Source organism: Bos grunniens, chromosome 5 (assembly GCF_055505025.1).
Source record: "Bos grunniens cultivar Pamir isolate PY7600 chromosome 5, Bosgru_T2T1.0, whole genome shotgun sequence".
Lineage (NCBI taxonomy): Eukaryota > Metazoa > Chordata > Mammalia > Artiodactyla > Bovidae > Bos > Bos grunniens.
The window spans coordinates 114,003,051-114,025,390 of record NC_141169.1 but is presented as its reverse complement, the minus strand read 5'-3'; the positions used below and the strand labels follow the sequence as shown (position 1 = coordinate 114,025,390).

The 22,340-nt window shown below is 47.1% G+C and overlaps 1 protein-coding gene across 1 annotated transcript; it reads left to right on the top strand.

Moving 5' to 3' along the window:
- Positions 1-79: 79 nt before the first annotated feature.
- DESI1 (desumoylating isopeptidase 1) lies at positions 80-21,603 on the top strand. The gene is made up of 6 exons (XM_086403062.1): positions 80-348; positions 13,234-13,255; positions 14,422-14,491; positions 16,742-16,851; positions 17,502-17,624; positions 19,143-21,603. The coding sequence occupies exons 1-6, from the start codon at positions 261-263 to the stop codon at positions 19,234-19,236; spliced, it is 507 nt and encodes a 168-aa protein (XP_086259188.1). The 5' UTR covers positions 80-260; the 3' UTR covers positions 19,237-21,603.
- The last annotated feature ends 737 nt before the right edge of the window (positions 21,604-22,340 follow it).

The following is a 22,340-nucleotide window of genomic DNA, read 5'->3' as shown; positions in this document are numbered from 1 at the left end:
CTATGCACATGCGCGAAAGTGCGTCCCCGCCCCCGCGCTGTCTTTCGCACTGACCGTGCCGTCCCCGCTCTGTCACCTCACAGTTGCCGGTGGCGGGTGCTGGGGCGCGAGCAGCCCAGGGCGGCCTCTCCCCGCCCCTCAGGCCGGGCCGGGGCTCGGTCTCCTGTTCCGTCCACTCCCCTCCCCCGTCGGGTACGGGAAGGTCCAAGCCGCTGCCGGGTGCCTGAGGGACTTCGTGGCCGCCGCCGCCACGGGTCCCGATGGAGCCGCCGAATCTCTATCCGGTGAAGCTCTACGTGTACGACCTGTCCAAGGGCCTGGCCCGGCGGCTCAGCCCCATCATGTTGGGTGAGGGGGGCTGTGGGGAGCGGGCGGGAACCGGGCAAGAGGGCTCCGGGACGGCCGGCCGAGGGGGGCAGGCCTGGGTCACGACTCAAGGGAAGGCCCAGAGGATGGAGAAACGCCCGAGGAGAGAAGGTGTGCGTCTGAGGTGGGGGCCCCCTAAGCCCCCCTTTGCAGTCATCACGTTTGAATCCCGGGAGAGGGCGGGGAGGAGTCACGCCCTCCCCAAGCCCTTCAGAGCCCCTCCAGCTCGGAGGAGGGATAAGCCGGCGCTGAGTCCCGGTGGGTGTCCTGACTCGCTCGTGGAGCCCCCTTACACTCCTCCTCCCTCGGAGGGGAGACGAGGTTCCTTTCCGCGCAGTGCCCCGCGTGGTGAAAGGGACACTGCGGAGGACAGCCTTCGCTCCGCGCCAAAGGGAAACTTCCTGCAGTCTCTGGGATAGGTGGGGAGAGAAGGCTAGAGCGTGTTGCACAGGTGCCCCGCCAGTCGCCCCCAGAGAGAATAAAGTCGGGGTCTCCCGGCTTCCGAACTCGAGAATTCACCGAGTTCGGCCTGACTTCGTCTCGACAGTTCCTAAGTTAATTGCTTTTACCCACATGGTGAGAAAGCAATTGGAGGATTGGGTGCTGTTGGGTCAGTAATGATTAGTGAAGGAAGTATTTTCGGTTGTGCTCCATTAAACTACTTAACTACCAGGAGAGAAAACCAGTCCCAGTTTAACGGAGACCAATCCTCTTTTATAACCCAAATACCAAAATGTCTTGTGTAACCTAGGAATAGTCCGGTTTGTGGTTTCAGGTGCTGTTGGGCAGGAAAGGATTATGGGAATAGAAAACTGAACAGTTTGGGAGCATCCATGTGAATGGCTAGTTTTTCTTGACTTCTGTGGAGATGTTAGAGAATGTTTTAATTCGTGTCCATGAGACAAGAGGGGAGAGGTCAAGTAAGAAAGGCTACCTTTGAGTTTGTGTGTCCTTGAGTTTCTAACATGTTTTAGTAGAGTGAACTTAAATCACTTAACTCTGGGCCAATGAGTGATTCCTGTTTGGCTTTCCATCAGAAATCACCTAGGATCCTTGTTAAAAATACAGATACCTTCCTTTCCAGCATATATTGTTAAATGGGAATATAAAAAGTGAAACTGAAATAGTTCTTTCTATATGCAGTTGGGTGTTTGAAGCAAAGGATACTTGTTGTTTAGGCAAATAGTTATCTGGAGAAATACATAAGAAAATTGCTAACAGTGTTAGCTTATGAAAAGGGCAACCTGAGGCTGGGAGACAGGAATTAAAGGGAGATTTTGCTGTAAACTTTTTTGTATCTTTTGAATTGTGCACTATACATATATTGCAAAATAAGTATTGTTTTTGGCCACGCTGATTTGCGGGATCTTAGTTCGGCAACTAGGGATTGAACCCCTCTTCCTTCGCAGTTCTAGCACAGAGCCCTAACCACTGGACTGCCAGGGAATTCCCACAAAGTTTTAAATATATGGATTCTAGAGCCTTATTACACAAGTACTAAATAAGAATCTTTTGGAGTTTTGGTCCAGAAACCTGTCTTTTTAATAAGCTCCTCAGATAATTCTTACATAGCCAATCCATGTTTAGAAGTTTGGGCCTAGTTCTCCAGTTGTTAAAATGAGTAAGGCAAATCTGAAAGCAAAACTTAGAGAGTCACTGTTTGAGGAAGGTGACAGTCACTAGTATATTACATCAGTCAAGTTCTGACTAAACCTCTTGGAATGGAGCCATTTAGTTAGCTTGATCATAGTGAGGTGTCACTTTGATACTTCCTAGGCCCATCCATAAAAGCCTCCACCTTTACACTGGATATTTTTTGTTCTATTATCTAATAGTTACTGATTTTAGCTGAAAGGGGCCTTACGGCCATTGATTCATAATTCATTCAACATATTGAGTGCCTACTATATGCTAGTCAATGTCAAGGTTAAGTGAAGATGATGTGATGAATAAAGATGTTCTCTGCCATCATGGAGCTATTTAGTGGGGAAGATAGTAAAAAATAAATAAGCATATGAAATAATTACAAATTGTGGAAAGTATTAGGCTGTGCAGGAAGCCAACTAGGTGCTGAGACGAAAAATATGAAGAGAGACCAATTTTAAATAAGAGAATCAGGAGTAGTGGCTTTTAAGTTGGAAATTTAAGGATGAGGAAGAAGTAGTCATAAGGTGGGTGGTGAGGTAGTTACAGGGTTCCAGGCAGAAGGGGAATTAGCCTGCCAAGGCCCTTACGCAAAAAGAGCCTGACCTGGCACTGGAAGAAGACCTTTGTGGAGTTCAGTGGGTGAAGAACAAAGTGCCTTAACTGAAGGTGGAATACTGGGACTCCTTCCCATCCCATCTGAAAGCTTTTTTAATAGATGTGAAATCCTAGAAGACCTCAGCCAAATTGGAACTTCATCAGTTGGGCACCTTTGATTGCAGTGGTATTTCTGAGAACACTACCTTGCCTGCAAATTTAATTCTCTGTTCTCTATCTGCTTTTCTCATATTGCTTCTCTACCTTTTGTAAAAGTAATGAAAAAAGGGTTATCAGAGCTGATAATTGTTACTTTCTAGAGTTAAAAACATGGAAAATGGGCATTGCTTTACTGGTTCATCCCATCCAAACATCACTAACCTTAAAGTTGAGTGTGTCCCAATTCTGTGAGTAGCCATCCATTGATTTCCCATTCCTAAATATTAATGTATTTGAATGTTTAAAAAATCAGTTTTTTCCTGTTTTTTTTTTATGAATTCTAGAAGCGTATTAATAGCTAGAACTTACTGACTGCTTGCCATGTGCCAGACCCTTCTGTTTCCTGAGTATTTTCATGTGTTACATTCTTCACCACAATTTTGTGAGAAACGTCCTGTTATTACCTCCATTTTTTAGTTGAGATTCCTGAGATAAAGGGCATTAAGAAATTTGTCCCCAGGTCACATCTGGTAAGTAGCAGAGCTGGGTTGTGAACACAGGCAGTCTTGACTTCCAGAGCTCATGTTCTCAGTTACTTTGCTGTACCACCTTTCCTGTGTAATCTGTTCCTTTATAACTGATGTAAAGTAGGCACCTCATTCAAGTTTATAAAGGCATTTTTTGGCCAGATGTTTCAAATCTGGATGAGGAAAATAGCTGAGTTCAATGTGTGTGCCAATCATAATCACAGATTTATGACCATCCCTCCTGGCCTTCATTGTCCCGAACTAGTATGACCTCATCAGCAGTGCCCTCTCAGTCTTTTTTTTTAAGGTGGGGTGGCCTGGCTCTTTAATTTAGTTGTTGTACTCTTGTGACAGTTCCTCATTATGAGACCCCATCTAGTCTATTACATTCATAACTAGACCAGATAAAGCCCAGTGTAATTCCGTTCTCCCCTGAAACAGTGTGGACTCCACAGTTTTACCCTGTCCCCTTTTCAGTCTTCTAGAATTGCTTCTCATGAAACTGTTCCTGTTCCACTCAACATGAACATGATCCCAGAAATATCCTTAGCTTTCTAATCGAGCAGATGGCCTGATTGTACTTTTTTTTCACGGTCACTATTTGCCTAAGATAATTAGCTATTATGATTGTCCTTCAGTTTGTCCTTTTAATAATTTTGGCTGCTCTTTAAATTCCTTGACCTCTTTTTGTGCGAAAGTATGTAAAAATAAATGTGGAGGTTTATGTATTTATTTAATTGTGCTAAGGGATTCTTGTATTTGTTGATTGTTTTCTGATCTGAAGTTTTGTGTGCGTATACATGTTCCAAGATCACATTTATTTCCTCTTTACAAGCCTGTCTCAAAGTTCTCAGATTTAAAGACTTAGGCATATACAATATATATAAATATATATTCCCGGCAGAATTCAATCTAATGAATATTTGAGATTTTACACTGCTCAGTTTCTTGCTTAATTCTATAGTACAAATATTAAGAAAATAAAACACTGTCCTTGAGTGTCCAAGACTCTGTCCTTGAGGAGTTTATTTAGTTAAAAATAATGTTGTACATATACCACATTAGATAACAGCCCAAAAGAGATTAGGATTAGATGCCAAAAAGAAGTGAGTGGTGAAACAATTATTTTAGGCCTTGAAAGACGGGACAGGCCATTGTGGGCTGGATGTGTCAGAAAGACTTAAGCAAGAACCCTGAGCTCCTGAAAGGCAGGGACGCTGTCTCCCCTGCGTGTTCCCTAGCGGCCATTCAGAGCTGGTGGTCAGTAAATATTGACTATATTTACCCAGAGACAAGCTCAGGCTTAAAGATTAGACAGAATGTATTTAAATCTGAGGGGATTTATTTAATGTTTTAATGCCATCTATTGTGCTTTGTTTTAGATATTTATTCTTCATTGTGTGTGTTGTTTTATATCCATCCAATGAGTTAATTTAGTAATAACTGCCGTTTCTTAATGGCAAAATGAAGAAACGAATGTGACTTACTAGGCCTTTCATGATCCTTCTGCTTTTCTCTCCACCTTCACCTGTCCCCACATCCTGAACAGTCTCTACTTAAGACTTTCTCAACTGGGTTCTACTGGAGAACTAAGCCCTGGGGAAAATGATCTGAGTAACTGTTTCTCCCAGTAGATCCTCAAGGCATCATGGCTTAATTGTCTTAACAGAACCCCAGGGTCTGAGAAGATGGTTGTGCATCTTAACAGGACTGAACTGTTCATTTCTTTTTCACCTCCAGGCTTTTCAAAGGCTGTGCCCTCTGCTAGGGATAGTTTCTCTCCCCATCTCTTAGCCTGGATAACTTCTGCTTATCTTTGAGGTCTCTACTGAAGTGTTACTTCCTCCAGGAAGCCTTCCCTATCCCCCTGCCTCTCAAATCTTGGTCATGTGTCTCTATAAAGTAGGGATAACATCCTGTGATCTCCTCTAATAGTATTTATTCTCTTATAATTGCATGTTTTCTCATCTATGGCCACTCCCCCAGCCCCACCTGGACTAGAAGCTCCACTGGGGACAAGAATCCCTGATTGTGCATGAGTGCTAAGTCACTTTAGTTGTGTCCAACTCTTTGTGACCCTATGGACTGTAGCCCGCCAGGCTCTTCTGTCCATGGGATTTCCCAGGCAAGAATACTGGAGTGGGTTGCCATTTCCTTCTCCAGGGGATCTTCCCCACTTAGGGATCGAACCCTCTTGTCTCCTGCACTGGCAGGCAGATTCTTTATCACTAGCACCACCTGGGAAGCCCTGGAATTCAGTAAATATCATACAAACTGAGTAAGTGAAGCAGGTTGCAGATCTACCTCAAAGCATTGCTACAAGGCCTGACTCATAACACCAAGCAGTGATTAAGAGGGAACCCACTCAGTACTGAAAGAAAAGAACTCACAAATTAGTTATTTTTATCCTGAGAAAGAATCCTGTACTAGCTCCTAGAGCTAAAGTATTAAGTAGTTTTAAATCTATCCTTTTTTGAGGATTAAAATACCTCTCAGTTTTTAACAGTGTTTTGCATTTTGATTTTGTGATGACCTTTCCCTGCCTTAAGGAGGGGCAAGCCCCCTGCTAATAAGCTTTTTTTTTTTTTTTTTACAAAATAGGTCCAGAGGTCCACTTATGATACACAAATGTTTCTTTTTACCTTTCCCCACATAGATTCAACATTTACCTAGTGGTTCTAGAGAATAGTGAAACTCGCTCAATCATGTCCGGCTCTTTGCAACCCCATGGACTATACAGTCCATGGAATTCTCCTGGCCAGAATACTGGAGTAGGTTGCCATTTCCTTTTTCAGGGGAATCTTCCCAACCCAGGAATCGAACCTAGGTCTCCCGCGTTGTAGGCACTTCATTCTTTACCAGCTGAGGCACCAGGGAAGCCCTCATAGCTCAGTCAGTAAAGAATGTACCTGCAATGCAGGAGACCAGGGTTCAGTCCCTGGGTCAGGAAGATCCCCTGGAGAAGGAAATGGCAACCCACTCCAGTACTCTTGCCTGGAGAATCCTATGAACAGAGATGCCTGGCAGGCTACAGTCCACAGGGTCACAAGAGTCAGACACAACTTAGTGACTAAACCACCATCTAGAGAATAAGCTGATTTTTTTTTTTTTTGATTTTTTTTTTTTTTAAGTTAACCCCTTCACATTGCTGGTAATCTGGAAAATCAGATTAAAACATTTACAGTTAAGAGCTCTTTGTCCTTGTGGAGAGACACCTAGGAGGTGAGCTAGTGTGCTCAATTGCTCAGTCATGTCCAACTCTTGCATGGACTGTAGCCTGCCAGGCTCCTCTGTCCCGGGGATTCTCCAGGCAAGAGTACTGGAGTGGGTTGCCATTTCCTTCTCCAGGGGATCTTCCTGACCCAGGGGTTGAACCCAGGTCTCCTGCATTGCAGTCAGACTCTTTACCGACTGAGCTACTAGAGAAGCCCAAGGTGAGCCTGGGCTACTTTCAGTTTACACCCACGAGCTAATGCCGCCTGCCCCTAGAGTCCCATCCCTGCCACCCACTTTTTGCTTATTAGTAGACATTTATTTAGCACCAGTAGTATACAAGGTGAGCATGTCCCATTGCCAACTTGTGTGTCTATACACACAATCTCCACTACCTTAATTGGCGAGGGAGGTAGATGGAGTATTTTCTCCTTGGCTTTTATATACTGACTTTACTCTTATAATCAGGACCTCAGTCTACATTCTTTGTTGTTAATGATGAAAAACAGGGCTAATATCCACAGCTTCTATTTGTTTTCATGTGCATACCTCACAGGCTTCCAAATCAATGCAGTGGGTGTGCCAGCAAGCTTAGAGACATGCTGCCATCTGACCCATGCACTCTGCAGCTTGCTGAGGAAGTCCTAGTGGGAAAACAGTCTGCTTTTCTGTAATGTGCTTATAGCCACTGAGCCTAATTCACATCCCGCAATGGCCTTGTGCCCTGATTCAGTCTCAAACCCTCACCACCTACTCACCTACTGTGTCTCAGTCTGAACAAAAAAATTTAAAAATCACTCCAGTCCCACTTTACAATGCTGGTCACCCCCAGAGGAGGCCATGACCCTGGTTCTTGTCCTCATGAGAGCGCCATGAGGACAAGCTAATGTTACATTTACAGGACAGCTAACATTACATTTCTACCTGAGCTGCTCCAACAAGTACATGGTCATACCCCCCTTTTTTTTTTCTCTTTACACTGGACAAATCATGAGTTTTATTTACCGGTTTGAATGATGTTAATAAATATTTGTCCAACTCTACTATGTAAAGATGTGAAAATAAGGATAACTATGAAGCACTTTAAGAAAGGATGTGAATCCACTCAATCCATTTCAAGTTGTTTCTAGGTGTTTGGTAGATGGATTGATAAATGACAGAAGGATAAATAAGAGGACCTTTTTATCTGTAGTTTCTATCACCATTCTATGGGTGGATGGGATCTTAAGCATACCTTGATGTGGTTGAATAAAGAGGAAGTATAATGTCTAGGTTGGGGCTTCTCCGATGCCTCAGTGCACAGAATCTGCCTACCCTGCAGGAGCCGCAGGAGATGTGAGTTCGATCCTTGGGTTGGAAAGATCCCCTGGAAGAGGGCATGGCTGTCGCACTCCAGTATTCTAGCCTGGAGAAGCCCATGGACAGAGGAGCCTGGCACGCTATAGTCCACAGGATTGGCACTCACGCATGCATAATGTCCAGCTTACAGATAAGTTCAATGATCAGTACAGAGAATATCAAGGAGAATGAAGTAGGACTTGTTTCCCACAACTTTGCATTGTTTTTCAGGTGTAAAAATAAGCGGCAGGAAGGTCTCTGAGGCCTCACTCCAAAAACCCATTATTTTAGTAGGACTGGGTTTGAACCAGTGCATCTGGACCTGCCACCTGTCTTCCTGGGTCATTGAGCGTGGGCATCTGAGAAGGCAGAAGCAGGGTGCAATATGCCAGGGTTGCAAAGTCATTTGAATAACAAGCCAGGGCAGCCAAGATTGAGGCTCATTAGCCTCATTAGCACCGTATGTCAGCCACCACAGCTGTGCATGTAATATCTCTGATCCAGGTTCTTTGCTCAGCCCTAGAATCACAAAGATGCATAAGCAACGGCCCTTGTCCTTGAGACCATTATAGTCTAACGAGGGGAAAAGACCTATAAGTAGGTAGTTTTTATACCAAGATGCTGTGAGCAGCCATAAAACTTTCAAATGGTAAAGCCTAAAAGAAAAAAGAGGTATTCTTTTTGTGGGGCACATATTATGTGCCAGGCACTGTGCTGGGCCTCTTTCATGTGTCATCTCTTAATCTTGGAAATGTTATGAGCTGGACACTATTACTATGCCTTTCGTTCCCTAACAGAATCGAAAACCAAGGTTCCCACAGTACCAACCAATAGAACTTCCTGCAGTGATGGAAACAATCTAGATCTGCACTGTCCCATGGCTAACTGCTAGCCACACGTGGCTGTTGAGAGTGCTTGAAATGCGGTACTGAATTTGTTCCTTTGATTTTAAAAGCCACTTGTGGTCAGTGACTACCATGCTGAACAGCTCAGGCTTAGAAAAGTTCTCAACTTCTCCAAGTTGATCTACATGACCTGCTTCTCCATTACTTCTGCTCACCTCCTGCTTTTCTCCTCACTCACCCGCTCTAGCCACAGTGGCCTCCTGAAGGTCCCTCGGATACACCTAGCATGTCCTGCCTCTGCACGGCTCCCTCCCTTGCCTCCTTCAGGCCTTTGCTCAAATGCCACCTTCTCAAATAGGCCCACCCTGGCCGTCGCTGAAATGCCCAGTCTCCCTTATCCTGCTCTTATTTTTATCACTCATTGTTGTTAACCTACTGTGGTTTATTATGCTTATTAGTATTATTTATTGACTGTCCTATCTCCACACCCTGTGAATGCATTGAAGGAGTTTTGTTTTTTTTTTGTCTCCTTTGCATTCTGACGTATCCTTAATGCCAAGTACATCACCTGAAGTTTAATAGTCACTTAATAAACATTGATTCACTGACTTTTAAAAGTTAGTGAATTTTAAAAATGTTAGCCATACCATTCAGCTTGCAGGATCCTAGTTCCCCAACGAGGGACCAAACCCAGGCCCTGGGCAGTGAAAGCACAGAGTCCTAACCATCAGACCACCAGGGAATTCTCAGAACCTGTGTTCTTCTTTACTACACTGTACTTCCTGTCTTATAGTGTTCTTCCCAAAGTAGATGAGAGCAGGATCACCCAGGAGAAAGCAGGATTCCTTATCTGTCCAGTTTCGTGCATCATTGCATGTCTCCAAGGAAATAAACATCAGATTGCTGCCATTTTGACAATAAGCTGCTTTTTATGTGTCCGTCCAGAAGAGCACACCAGCTCGATTTAAAAGGCAATGTTAGTCTCTCCACTTTACCATTATGAAAGGAAGAGTGTGGTCTTTTAGAGTCGGCTGGAAGAGATGAAGAGTCCAACTCAGTGCCTGTCCTAAATGGGTTATCACTTCCTTTTGGCATCCGTTTCTGTTTCTGATCCATCTCTGTAGAATTTCAGCTCGGTTTGGATCAAGGCAGAGCCTGCCCCACAGTCCCCAAAACCCCGGGCCAGAATCCCTCTGTCCCATTTGTGACTTCGTGGTCAAAGCAGCCGGTCTCCTAGTGAAAAGCAGACTGGTCTCTAGAGGCAGAAGAACTCTGCTACATTTTATTTTCCTTTGTTATTTCATTTAGCCTCGCAGCACTAACAGCAAAGTGTAAAATGATTACATGTAATTCAGGATTTCAGACTAATCTGATGGATACTGAAATCCGTTCTTAGATCTTACCTATCAACCCTGAAGTGGAATTTCTTTGATCTTTTTAAAAAATTATATCTAGTATCTCCATTTATCAGAATTCTGTGTCCCACACACTGTGCTGCTTTACACCAATAATCATTACTGATTATAACAACTTTGTATTGATGAAACTGAAGCTCATGTTGAATAAACTTGCCCAAGATCCACCTCTAGCAAAGGGAAAAGCTCAGATCTGAACTTACGCCATATTCCTTTTTTTTTTTAATATGGACTATTTTTAAAGTCTTTAATTTGTTACAATATTATTTGCATTTTTAATGTTTTTTTTTTTTGGCCACGAAGTATGTGGGATTTTAGCTCCCTGACCAGGGATTGAACCTGTACCTCCTGCATTGGAAGGCAGAGTCTTAACCACTGGACTGCAGGGAAGTCCTATGCCATATTCTTAACTGCTTTTAATGACACTGTGCTGCATCATCAATAGATTGTCATGGAGGAGCCATGGTTTCTTTCGTCTCTTCCAAAAAAAGAAAATTAAGCCAAGGTTATCTGTTTTAAGTTTGCTTGAAAGGGCAAGATAGTGCAGGTTAGGCAGAGGGTAAAGTGTAATCATATCAGCTCCCCTTCTGTACAGGGCCTAGTTTCATCCTTTAGAAAGTCACAGGGCAAACACCGAAGCATTGAAGGCAAAAGTAAGCACTCTTTGCTTCAGATCAGATCAGTCACTTTGTCGTGTCCGACTCTTTGCGACCCCATGAATCGCAGCACGCCAGGCCTTCCTGTCCATCACCAACTCCCAGAGTTCACTGAGACTCACGTCCATTGAGTCAGTGATGCCATCCAGCCATCTCATCCTCTGTCGTCCCCTTCTCCTCTTTGCTTAGCACTCAGTAAACAGTTACCCTGAAGTGATAACCAGAGGTGGGTGAGTGATGTTCGATCACGCTCTCGTGTCCTTCACTGTGCTTCCTCTTTATCCTCCTGCACTCCTGCATCTCCCATGGCTGACTGCGCAGACCTCCTCACTCTATTCTCAGCTCTCTTCCCTCCAGTACATCTTCTGTTCCTACAGTTCTCTCTTGGAAGACACAGTTATCATTTGAAAACCTGGGTCTGGTCACGGCCCTGTGCTGCCTCGCACCCCCATGGCCTGCAGTGTGGGGCGGCCTTCTGCGCAGGTTTGCTCTCTCCTCGCACCCTGGCCTGCCACTTGTCCTCTTCCCGCCATCACTGCACCCTTTGCTGTACCCTGCCTTAGTCTTTTTCATAGCTCTGTGTCTGCATATGCTGTTCCCTCTGGCAGAAATGTCCACTCCTCTCCCTGTTTGTTCACTGGTTACATTGCAGCTTTGAAGTAGTTCAGAGCTTTACCTTTTTACGTTTATTTCTATTATGGAGCCTATCAGCATTCATAATAAACTGTGGAAAATTTTGAAAGAGATGGGAATACCAGACCACCTGACCTGCCTCTTGAGAAATTTGTATGCACGTCAGGAAGCAACAGTTAGAACTGGACATGGAACAACAGACTGGTTCCAAATAGGAAAAGGAGTTCGTCAAGGCTGTATATTGTCACCCTGCTTATTTAACTTCTATGCAGAGTACATCATGAGAAACGCTGGACTGGAAGAAACACAAGCTGGAATCAAGATTGCCGGGAGAAATATCAATAACCTCAGATATGCAGATGACACCACCCTTATGGCAGAAAGTGAAGAGGAACTAAAAAGCCTCTTGATGAAAGTGAAAGAGGAGAGTGAAAAAGTTGGCTTAAAGCTCAACATTCAGAAAACGAAGATCATGGCATCCGGTCCCACCACTTCATGGGAAATAGATGGGGAAACAGTGGAAACAGTATCAGACTTTCTTTTTCTGGGCTCCAAAATCACTGCAGATGATGACTGCAGCCATGAAATTAAAAGACCCTTACTCCTTGGAAGGAAAGTTATGACCAACCTAGATAGCATATTCAAAAGCAGAGACATTACTTTGCCGACAAAGGTCCATCTAGTCAAGGCTATGGTTTTTCCTGTGGTCATGTATGGATGTGAGAGTTGGACTGTGATGAAGGCTGAGCGCCGAAGAATTGATGCTTTTGAACTGTGGTGTTGGAGAAGACTCTTGAGAGTCCCTTGGACTGCAAGGAGATCCAACCAGTCCATTCTGAAGGAGATGAGCCCTGGGATTTCTTTGGAAGGAATGATGCTAAAGCTGAAACTCCAGTATTTTGGCCACCTCATGCAAAGAGTTGACTCATTGGAAAAGACTCTGATGCTGGGAGGGATTGGGGGCAAGAGGAGAAGGGGACGACAGAGGATGAGATGGCTGGATGGCATCACTGACTCAATGGACGTGAGTCTCAGTGAACTCCGGGAGTTGGTGATGGACAGGGAGGCCTGGCGTGCTGCAATTCATGGGGTCGCAAAGAGTCGGACACGACTGAGCGACTGATCTGATCTGATCAGCATTCTGTGTTAGTTGTGTATGGCTCTTTTTCCATTTGACTTTGGACTCCTTAAAGGCAGGACTTGGATTTCATACTTGCATTTCCGTATCTCTCATCACTTCTGGCATATAGAGGTATAGAGGTACAGAATACACGTGCATTGGCTGGTCAAATGGATGGCATCTTCAGAGTTCATTCTTGTTTTCTAGAGGATTTCACCTCACACATGCTCAATGAAGAAGTGGATAATAGCTTTTCTATACTCTTGTTTTACTTTGTCTCTGTAGATGAGACAGAAATTAAAAAGATAGAGTTGAATTGACCCTAAAGGAGAAAGAAAAGCAGACATAAAATTGGGTACATCAGGACTTCCCTGGGGTCCAGTGGCTAAGACTCCACACTCCCAATGCAGCGGCTCTGAGTTCTGTCCTTGGTCAGGGCACTAGATCCCACATGCTGCAACTAAGACTTGGCACACACACACACAAAAGGGTACATCAATACCAGTGTTTCTGCTTGAATTCTGCTTAGGGATTCTGATTATTTTTCAACTTATTTAACACGACATATCATGTCACAACCTAAGGACCTTATCAGAGGTCCCCCAAGAGGTTTATAAGGGGTTCCTCTGATCTGAATTTCCTCTGGCTGGGAGGCAAAAGTCCCAAGTTAGTCTAGTCCCAAGTGACTAAATCTCTTTTTTTTTTTTTTCCTGTCCACAGGGAAACAACTGGAAGGCATCTGGTAAGTTGGGTGGGGCTCATTACATTGGCTGGTTTATGAAACCAAACAGCATCATGCGTTTCAGGTTCCAGTCTGTGGCTTCCAGTTTGAAACTTAGCCCTCTAAGCCACAAACCTTCACATTCTAATGCAGTGGTTCCCAGCCAGAAGTTACCAGCGTGTTGAGACGTTTAGGGTGGATGGGTGGAGGCCAGGGTTGCTGCTGTAAACATCCTGCAGTGCACAGGACGCCCTCCACAATGAAGACTCATCCAGCTGAAGATATCGGTGGCGCAGATATTTCACCTGTCCTAAGGAAAGGCGGAATGATGTATGCCCACCCCGACCAAGGTTTCTAACTACAGAAGTCATGAGGACCCCACGTGGTCTTAAAACACAACTTCATTGGGCTCTCAGACTCATCCCTGTCAGACACAGGATGATGGCTGGGCTCTGTTCCATTTCTGAGGAAACCGTAGGTCAGACTTCTGACTGGATCCTAGAGCGTACTGACATTTTGGTTGACCAGATGACCATTGCTTTGTTCGACTGGAACCAAGAAGTAATATGAGCACCTTTACTTGAAGTAGGTCCACACTGAATACCATCTGGTCTTTCCGTCAACGTGGTCCAAGTTAACTACTCCTGTTAGTTTGAAAAGTCTGGGAACAATCTATGGCCATACCACCCTGAACACACCTGATTTCATATGAAAGGTCTGAAAACACATCTTGGTCTGCAGAGCTTTATTTCAGTATTGTTTAGTTAATGTTGGGGTGACTCTCAGGACTCCCCTTCGCTCACGTGATCCACAACAATGGTTCTCAACAAGGGACATTTCTGCCACCAGGAGAACGTTGGCGGTGTCTGCAGACATGTTTAGTTATCACCACAGAGGGCATGAGGGATGCTAGTGCCATCTAGTGGGAACAGACCAGGATCTGCTAAACCTAGAATGCGCAGGCCAGCCCCCACAGCAAAGGATTAGCCAGCCCCAAATGTCACTAGTGCCAGTGCCGAGAAACTCTGATCTATGATGTTTATCTTACCTTTGTTTGGTTAGGATTATAAAGCTGTTGACCTTTAAGTCATGTCCTGAGGCAGAAGTTACTCTTACAGCAGGGTGGTGGTTGCTTTTCCTCAGACCACAAGCCATCTGGCTCATTCTCCCTCTTCTCTGCGTTGCAGGCACACCTCCATAGTCGTGCACAAGGATGAGTTCTTCTTCGGCAGTGGCGGTATCTCCAGCTGTCCGCCAGTGAGTGTCCGCCACCACCCCGTCCACTGTCCCAGGTTCCCGGGAGTTCTCATAGTCCAGGAACCTTGCTGTCCTCCGTAGTTCTGGCATCCAGCCAGTGTAGGTAGCCCTGTGGCCTGGTTCTTCATGATGACCTCAAGACTCAGTTCAAGAATACCCTTCACAGGTCCGCCAGGCAGCTGCCCCCTGTCTGTTCCCATGGCATTCGTGGTTCCTCTGTCACATTGGGCATGTGATGGTGAAATGGGCTGTTGCTGAGTCTCCACAGGGAGCCCGGTGTGTGCTCCTTATAAGCTGAGACTGTCTCGCTCTTCTGTCACCATCACCAGCTCAGGGCCTCTTTCCTGGTGTGAACTCAGTCAATGTGAAGCTGATGAGGGCTCTGACAGAGAAAGTGAGGTGCCCAAAGTTACGTAGCCAGTTGCAGCACTAGTACTAAAACTCAGGTTTCTCTGACTCCAAATCCTATGTCCTTTCCCAGAAAATGTCTGTCTGAGCTATCTAAGTGTTGTCCCAGGAGGTACTCAAGCAAAGACCCAAAAAACATTCATTTTGATACTCATAAATGGGATGTCATGTTTTATTTCTCCCTTCTACTGGTCCCCCACCTCCTATAACCAAGTCCTTCACTAAGCCCAATTCAGTTCCACCTTGTAAGTGTGTCTCAAAGCAGTCTGTCCCTCTTCATCTCTTCTCATTTCTCCGGAGTTTTCACCTTAATCCAGTCACCCTCATTTCTAGCCTGGACCATAGCAGTGCATCTGCTCTTCCTTCTCAGTCGGTTCTCTGTACAGATGGCAAAGCAATCTTCAAAATCCAACTCTGATCATAGCATTCCCCTGCTTAAATCAGAACTCTCCCCACTGCTCTCAGAATAAAAACCAGAAAGCTCAGCATAGCCTCCAAGGCCCCATCCGATCTGGGCTTGCTCCCTCTCTCTAGATAGCCCCTTTGCCCGTTGTGCCCTTCCCCACCCTTACCCCCCCTTCTCATTCCTTGAACATCTTGGACATTTAAACCTGTCCTCTGACATCAGTCCCTGATCCTTCACTGGGTTAATTCTCTCCATCCTTAAGGTGAGCTCACTGTCACTTTCTTAGACAAGTCTTCTCTGACCTTTTGGACTGGGAAGGTCCCCTGTTTTATGTACTAATGGCATTCTGTACTTTTTCCAACAAGACCCTTATCACAGCTCATAATTATACATTGGTTTGCCTTTATTGCTAGACTTTAAGCTCCACATGGACAAGAATCTCATCTGTTTTGTCCACATACCTCCAGTGCCTTGCATGAGGCCTGGCGTGTAGTAGGTTCTCAATAACATATTTGTTACACGAGTGAAGAGTAGTGGGTCAAACAGTGACCTTTTGGTCTCTTGCATCTCTGACTACAGTAATCTGCTCAGCACACTTTCCCCTCGAATCTCGTCAGGCACACAGTGGGTGCACAAGAGCTGTCGCATGGATTTGCGATCTCTTCAAGGAGCGCTGCTCTGAAGCGCGCTCCCTCACCCCCAGTCTATTCCCAGCCCTCTCCCCCCACTGATCCTGTTGCTTTCCCCTCGGCTGGCTCCCCCAGGGCCTCAGTCTCTCCTTGGATCTGCTACGCCAGTCTGTTAACCCGTGGCTGAGGGGTTTTGGTAGGCCTTTCAGGGGCCAGTAGCTCCCTTGCCAGGGGAACCCTATCACCTTGTTAAATTAGCCTCACAGATCAAAAAGGAACTGAATCGTGGAAATATCTGCCAGCTTTTTCACGGTTCTTCACGTTTTCCCAGTGTCACAGGGGGATCAACTGTGTCATATGAAAAGCTGGCTGCATCCATGGTGAATACGGGCATGGAACGATGGCCGCCAGGTGTGAGCCGTTTCTGGCCGTCCTGCTCGGCCCTCGTGACTAGGCCTGCTGGGAACAAAGAGAGACTGCAGTGCAGGTTCTGGGTTTCTGTGTCTGTCCACTGAAGGAGTGGACAGTATCAGGAGGCCCACCTGCAGAAGACTGAGCTTCCCAGGGCCTCACCAGAAACTGGACACCCAACTTCTCAGCCATGTTGTCAGCCCACGGCCACGGACAGTCTCCAGGAGCCTCTAAACTGTTGTAGCCTTGACACAAAGAGGAAATAAGTCTTCCTCTGCCCCAGGTGTTCTGAAAGTTAGAAGTTGTTGGAGCAGAGCATTTGTGGTCTTCCGTAGCAGGGGGAAAAATTCAGCAGAGGGAGTGACTTACTGGCTTTCTTTGGATTGGCTCTTGTAGGGAAGGACTTTGCTTGGGCCCCCAGATTCTGTGGTTGATGTTGGGAGCACAGAAGTCACAGAAGAAATCTTTCTGGAGTACCTGTCCTCCCTGGGGGAGTCTCTGTTCCGGTGAGTGGAGAACAGGGGAGACGGTAGTCGTGTCTGTCTCCCCAACTAGATAATTGGCCCCCAGATGGCAGCCACCAGGTCATTTCCCCCAGAGCACTCAGCCCAAGGTCTGGCCCAGTATTTGCTGAACTACTTAGGATGGGAAAGGAGCTACCGTACCACAAAAAGAGCTCAGCACTGCCTCCAAGGCCGCTGTTCCATCCAGCACACCTACTGCTGAAACTTTGAGGGAAGGAAGAGCTATTTATTCCTTCTGATTAAAAGCAGCTGCTGCTATTTCAGCACATGCTGCTCTCAACCAAGTATTTTGTCCTGAAAATCAGAATCAGGGTTTGTAGAGAGGTTGGGATGAAATACACTGGAGCAGGTTTTCTCTTACTGAAGCTTGAGTCAATTTCAACCGTTAAAGTTCTAACCCCGGAGCTCGGCTTTTGTGAATGCAAAGATTCTCCTGAAATGGAGGAGCCATATGTTTTTATTTCATTCTTCCCTTTAAATACCCAGAGTGGCAAACCAAGCTCTGCTTGGGAGTGTAGGAAAGGAATTCCCTGTCCTCAGATTCAGCTGTGGTCACCCTCCCATTGCCTGACCTCAGTTTCATGTACACGCTTACTGACTCATATCTGTGTCCCAAACCTCATAATGTACAGAAGTGAAGCCTACAACATCTTTGAGAACAACTGTAACACCTTCAGCAACGAAGTGGCACAATTCCTAACTGGGCGGAAGATCCCTTCTTACATCACTGACCTTCCCTCTGAAATTCTTTCCACGTAAGTGGCCTCCGTCTCTGCCTCTGCCTTTGAAATCCCCACTCACAGACAAGGTCTCTCCTCTGGCCCACATCCGCCTCCTTCCCCATCACTGCCCCCCCGCTCAATCCTGCCAGGCTTGGTAGGGTGTCATGATGGCAGCTTCTACCTTGGAAGGCCACCAATTCTTTCCGCCCTCGGAGGCTCACCTGTGTTACCTTCACCCTCCTACTCTACCCTGTACCAACTCTACCCTGGCCTGAGGGCAACTGCAGAACTTAGAAACCCACTTGATGCCGGCCCCAGTGTTTGTACAGAATCCTGGCATCTGTCTTTCCCATTGCACATGAAGCTTGCCACTCCCCAGAAGTGCCCGGTTAAAAGGCAGTTTAGATGGACAAGCAGAGTAAGTCGGAGAATTAGTCAGGGGACTTGTTTTGAAACTGTCAGTCTTTCTTCCCTTGGACCTTGAGCTCTTTGACATCCTCAAAGACAACCTCCCAGTCAACCTCGTACCTCGTAGCACACAGACAGCCCTCAGTAGATGTTTTCTTCAAAAACACCCTGTAGCCCCCAACCCTGATGTGGTCCAAGCTTTGTGGGCCACCATCCAGGCAGTGTCCTTTCCGGGGACACGCACACTCAGTGCCCTCGTACCCCTTCCTCCCCTTGCGTTCAGGCAGCCTCTGCCCGCTGCAGGACCAGGCCCATTTCCTGACTCTGACTCGGTTACTCTAAACTGAGGACCTGTCCAGCAGAGACCCTGACAGGTTTAGCAGGCTCAGCAAGGTGAGCTATCCTTCACACCTGGGTCAGAACCCCTCAGGAAACAAGGCTGATGTCAGTGTCCAGCCGGCGAGGAGAGCCCCATGTCCCTGGCCCTGCCTTTCTACTCCTTAGTGGGCGTGTTAAACCCCACGGCAGGATCTAGGTTATGGGCCCTGAGTAGCTGGAGTGTTCTCGCTGTTATTATTTGGTGCATGGAGTTCCTGAACTTGTCTAAATTAGGCTTACTATTTCTTGGTTTCCTCTGTTTATGCTTTAGAATTTTTCACTTCCTTTGAATTCAGGGACGGTTTTCAAAAATGGCAGCAGCCACTGAAGAAAAAGAAAGCCAATAACTGAGATATTTTGCGGGCAACCCAATTTAATGTTGTAGTAATCTTGGAAAGTCTCTCTTTTTTTTTTATTTTTGGCTGTGCCACACAGCATGTGGGATCTTAGTTCCCCAACCAGGGATCAAACCCACATCTCCTGCATTGGAAACAGGGGGTCTTAACCACTGGACCACCTGGGAAGTCCTGGAAAGTGTCTTAAGATTACAGTATCTGCAGTCTTTTTTCCAGCTAAGCTACTCTGAGAGCACACTGGGCAGTGGCATCAACGCCTTCTGGCAGCCTGCACCTGTCACTTTTCCTGAGTACTGCCAATACCCCCAGAAGACCCCAGTCCCCCCAAAGTCCAACTGTGTGCCATCCTCATTTCTGACTTTCTCATTTCACGAGCCCACCCGAGCACCCGTGTCTCTTCTCTCCGCAGGCCCTTCGGACAGGCCCTGAGGCCCTTCCTGGACTCCATTGCAATCCAGCCTCCCGGAGGGAGCCCGGTGGGCCGACCCAACGGCCAGAGCTAACCGGACTGCATGGGACCGCCCTGCCTCACCAGGGCTTTTCCTTTTTAAACAAAACAAACCCTACCAGATTTCTATTTTATAATTTTACATCAGAGCTAACAACCAGGGGACGGCTTTTTAAATTTCCCAGGGAAGGAAATCATCAGGCTGCATGTAGGACACAGCTGCTAAGACACAGAACAAAATGCCATCCCTTCTAATAGTATTACACTAATTTATTAAGGCTCTCTTGTCTGTGAGTTCACTTTTGACGCTGCTTCCTAAGCGTCCTCCCCACTGGAGAAAGGGAGGGGCTTTGTTTAAGCAAGAGGCACTGTTTGGGGGAGCCCCAGCCCAGAACCTCTTTCTAGAGAATGCCCATACTCCACCCAGGTTGCCACCTGTTGTGGGACCCAGGTGAGTTTCACATTATCCGTGACCTGGAAGTGGTTACTCGCCACCATGAAATGAACCAAAGGATTGGTGCACATGGGGCCAGTTTCAGGGACATTCACCCAGCCTGAGTGAACTCTTTAGCCACAATCTCTCTCACCTTCCCTCCCCTCCCCCAGCAAGGCCAGGGGGCCCGGACTGGAGCAACCAAAAGCCTCAGAATGCGGGGAGAGTAACAGCAAGTGCCAGTCCAGAGGAAACAGGATAAAGCCATGCCTCCTTCCACCTAGACTGATGGCCCGTCCTCTGACATCGCTCTAGGAGAGCCTGCCTTGCTGTCTGCAGTCTGCTCTCCCTCCGTGTAGCTGACCTGTCACAGTTAATGAAGGTCTGGAGCGGCAGAGACCCAGGCCTTTTGTCTGCAAGTAATAATGTAGGTTATTGACAGTCATTGTACCCACCCCACCCAGACCAATGTGCAGTATTCAGCTGGGGACCAAGAGGAAATGATTCCCTGCTCTTGGAAGATGTCCCTGATGTAGAAAGCATAATAATGCAGAATCAAGGTGGCAAGAAAATGTAGTTATTTCTGATAGGGATTTTTATAGTATCCTAAATGTGTTTTGAAGGCACATGTTATTTCTGGTGTCCTTCTGACTTGAAGGAAGCAAGATGGAGGGCATGAGTGGGCATTTTCATAAAGGGCTGTTGGCCAGGAGCTTCTAGGCAGGGAACAATCTGGAAGTTTCTAACCTGGAGAGGCTTTCAGATTCTTTTGCTTCCTGTGAGCCCGCCCTTAAGTTGGGAGAGTGGATGTGGAGAACTCAGAGCTCCCTGGTGCCTGAGCCCCAGCCCTGACCTCCATGGGCCCCTCCTGCCGCGGCTCTTGCCAGTTCTCAGACTTGAATTACCTTCTCTCTCCTGGGGTCTGGCCCGCAGCAGCTGCCTTTCCTCTCCAAAGAGCTGCTGCTCACCTCTGGCCTCATCTCCCATCTCTGCCGTTGTCATGGCAGCGGGCATCGTCGGGTCTCAGCTGGAGGAAAGGTGCTCCTCTGCCTTAGTGTTTGCCTGTGACCTGAGCAGGGCACGTCCCGGATGATGAGCTGTGCTATCAAGTGACTTTTAAGATTGGGAGCTAAACCAGTGAGCACTTGAATCCTTCTCAAGACCCACTGATTGGCCAGTGTACATGGTAATCATCTGTCAGAGCAGAAACCAGCAGGGCTGCTATTCAGTGTGGACCGACTGGCAGAACTGGGCTGTGGAGAGCGCATTTCAGGCTGGGCTCCTCCTGGGAGGGCAGCTTGCTGGTGGAGGCCACGGCTCTGCTGCATAGCCAGGTGCTCTCCTTGTTTAGCTCGCCTTGCCCAGCCCTCTCTCTCCCCCAGGCGCCTGCTCCAGACCCCTCTGCCCAGGGCGCTGTGCTCTGGCCAGAGCGTGGTGGGCCTCACAAGCTCCTCCTCTTCTCTGTCCTCCCCCACACCTGGGCTCAGTTGATTTCTGTCCTCCTAGTAGTCACCTCCAGACCCAGGGCTGTACCACGAGGTCAGCCTGAGCTGCTCCCCTGAGAGACTTTGAGTCCCTTGGTTCACGGAAAGTCGCCCTTCATGCGTAACAGCCATTTGTGCCAAAGCCCGTGCCTTAGGGCTTGTCGGGGACGAGGAGGGAGCGATAAGCCTTCCCCTCAGCTCTGCAGGAAGGCAAACCTTCCCTCCCCCACCCCAGTCCCACCGTCACTCACTGGAAGCTCAGGCTAGGACCCCCAACCCCATCTTCACATTTCCCTGTATCCTAGGACCTCAGGAGCCTGCTCATTGTGACCAGCTAGCTCCCCCGGGGCACGCACAGGCAAGTGGAATGAGAGAGGAGGCGTGTGTGATTGTCTCACAGTGGGACGCCCCCATCAAGGTCCACGGGTCTAAAGGGGCAAGGGAGGAGGAGAGGGCATGAACTGTCACCCCCCTCCCAGAAATAAAGTTTGTAACTTGGAAATTCCTTTCCGCCCTTGAAGTCAAGTTAATAATTGTGTCTAGTATGGAGGTGTTTGCTGGTTTTCTTTGGTATTTTTTCTAATGCAATAAACTCACTTCTGCCTGCTGCATTTGTGTGCTGCTTGAGGGTCTGAGTCTGAAGCCAATGTGAAGCAACTCCAGGCTGCTGCTGCTTCTGTCTCCCTCTGAGCTTAGCTTTGCTGAGTCTGGACATGCTACCCGCGCTTGGCTGTACACCTCGTGGATAAAAAGTGATAAGAGCAGGGAAGAATGTATGACTTTCACTACCGGACTATAAAGGTGGAGAAGGCCCATAGAGAATTCGACTAGCCTAAGGTCATCTCGTGGTTGAGGGTGGAGAAAGACTCAGAAGCCTGGTTTGCTGGGCCCAGTTTCTGAGACCTCAGAGGACATTCACCTCACAAGAAGTGTCTACTTCTGGTTTCAGTTTGGCTGTAGGCTGGGTTTGTGGCCCCGGGGATCTCTCCCAACCTTGTTACAATCACCTTACTGAACAAGTGTTGGGTTGGATGGACAGCTCTCTGAATGACCCCTGATATGACCAGACACATCAGCTTGGTGGTGGGTGTTTGCGGGTTCAGTCAGGTCACTTGGAGTGAGGACCTTCCCCTCACGATGGATGTGAGGTGAGCACTGGTCCCGTTTTACAGATGGGCAAGTGGGTGCAGAGGTGGCAAGTGGCTGAGCTCTTGAGTCCAGCCCATGTTCTCACCACCACCC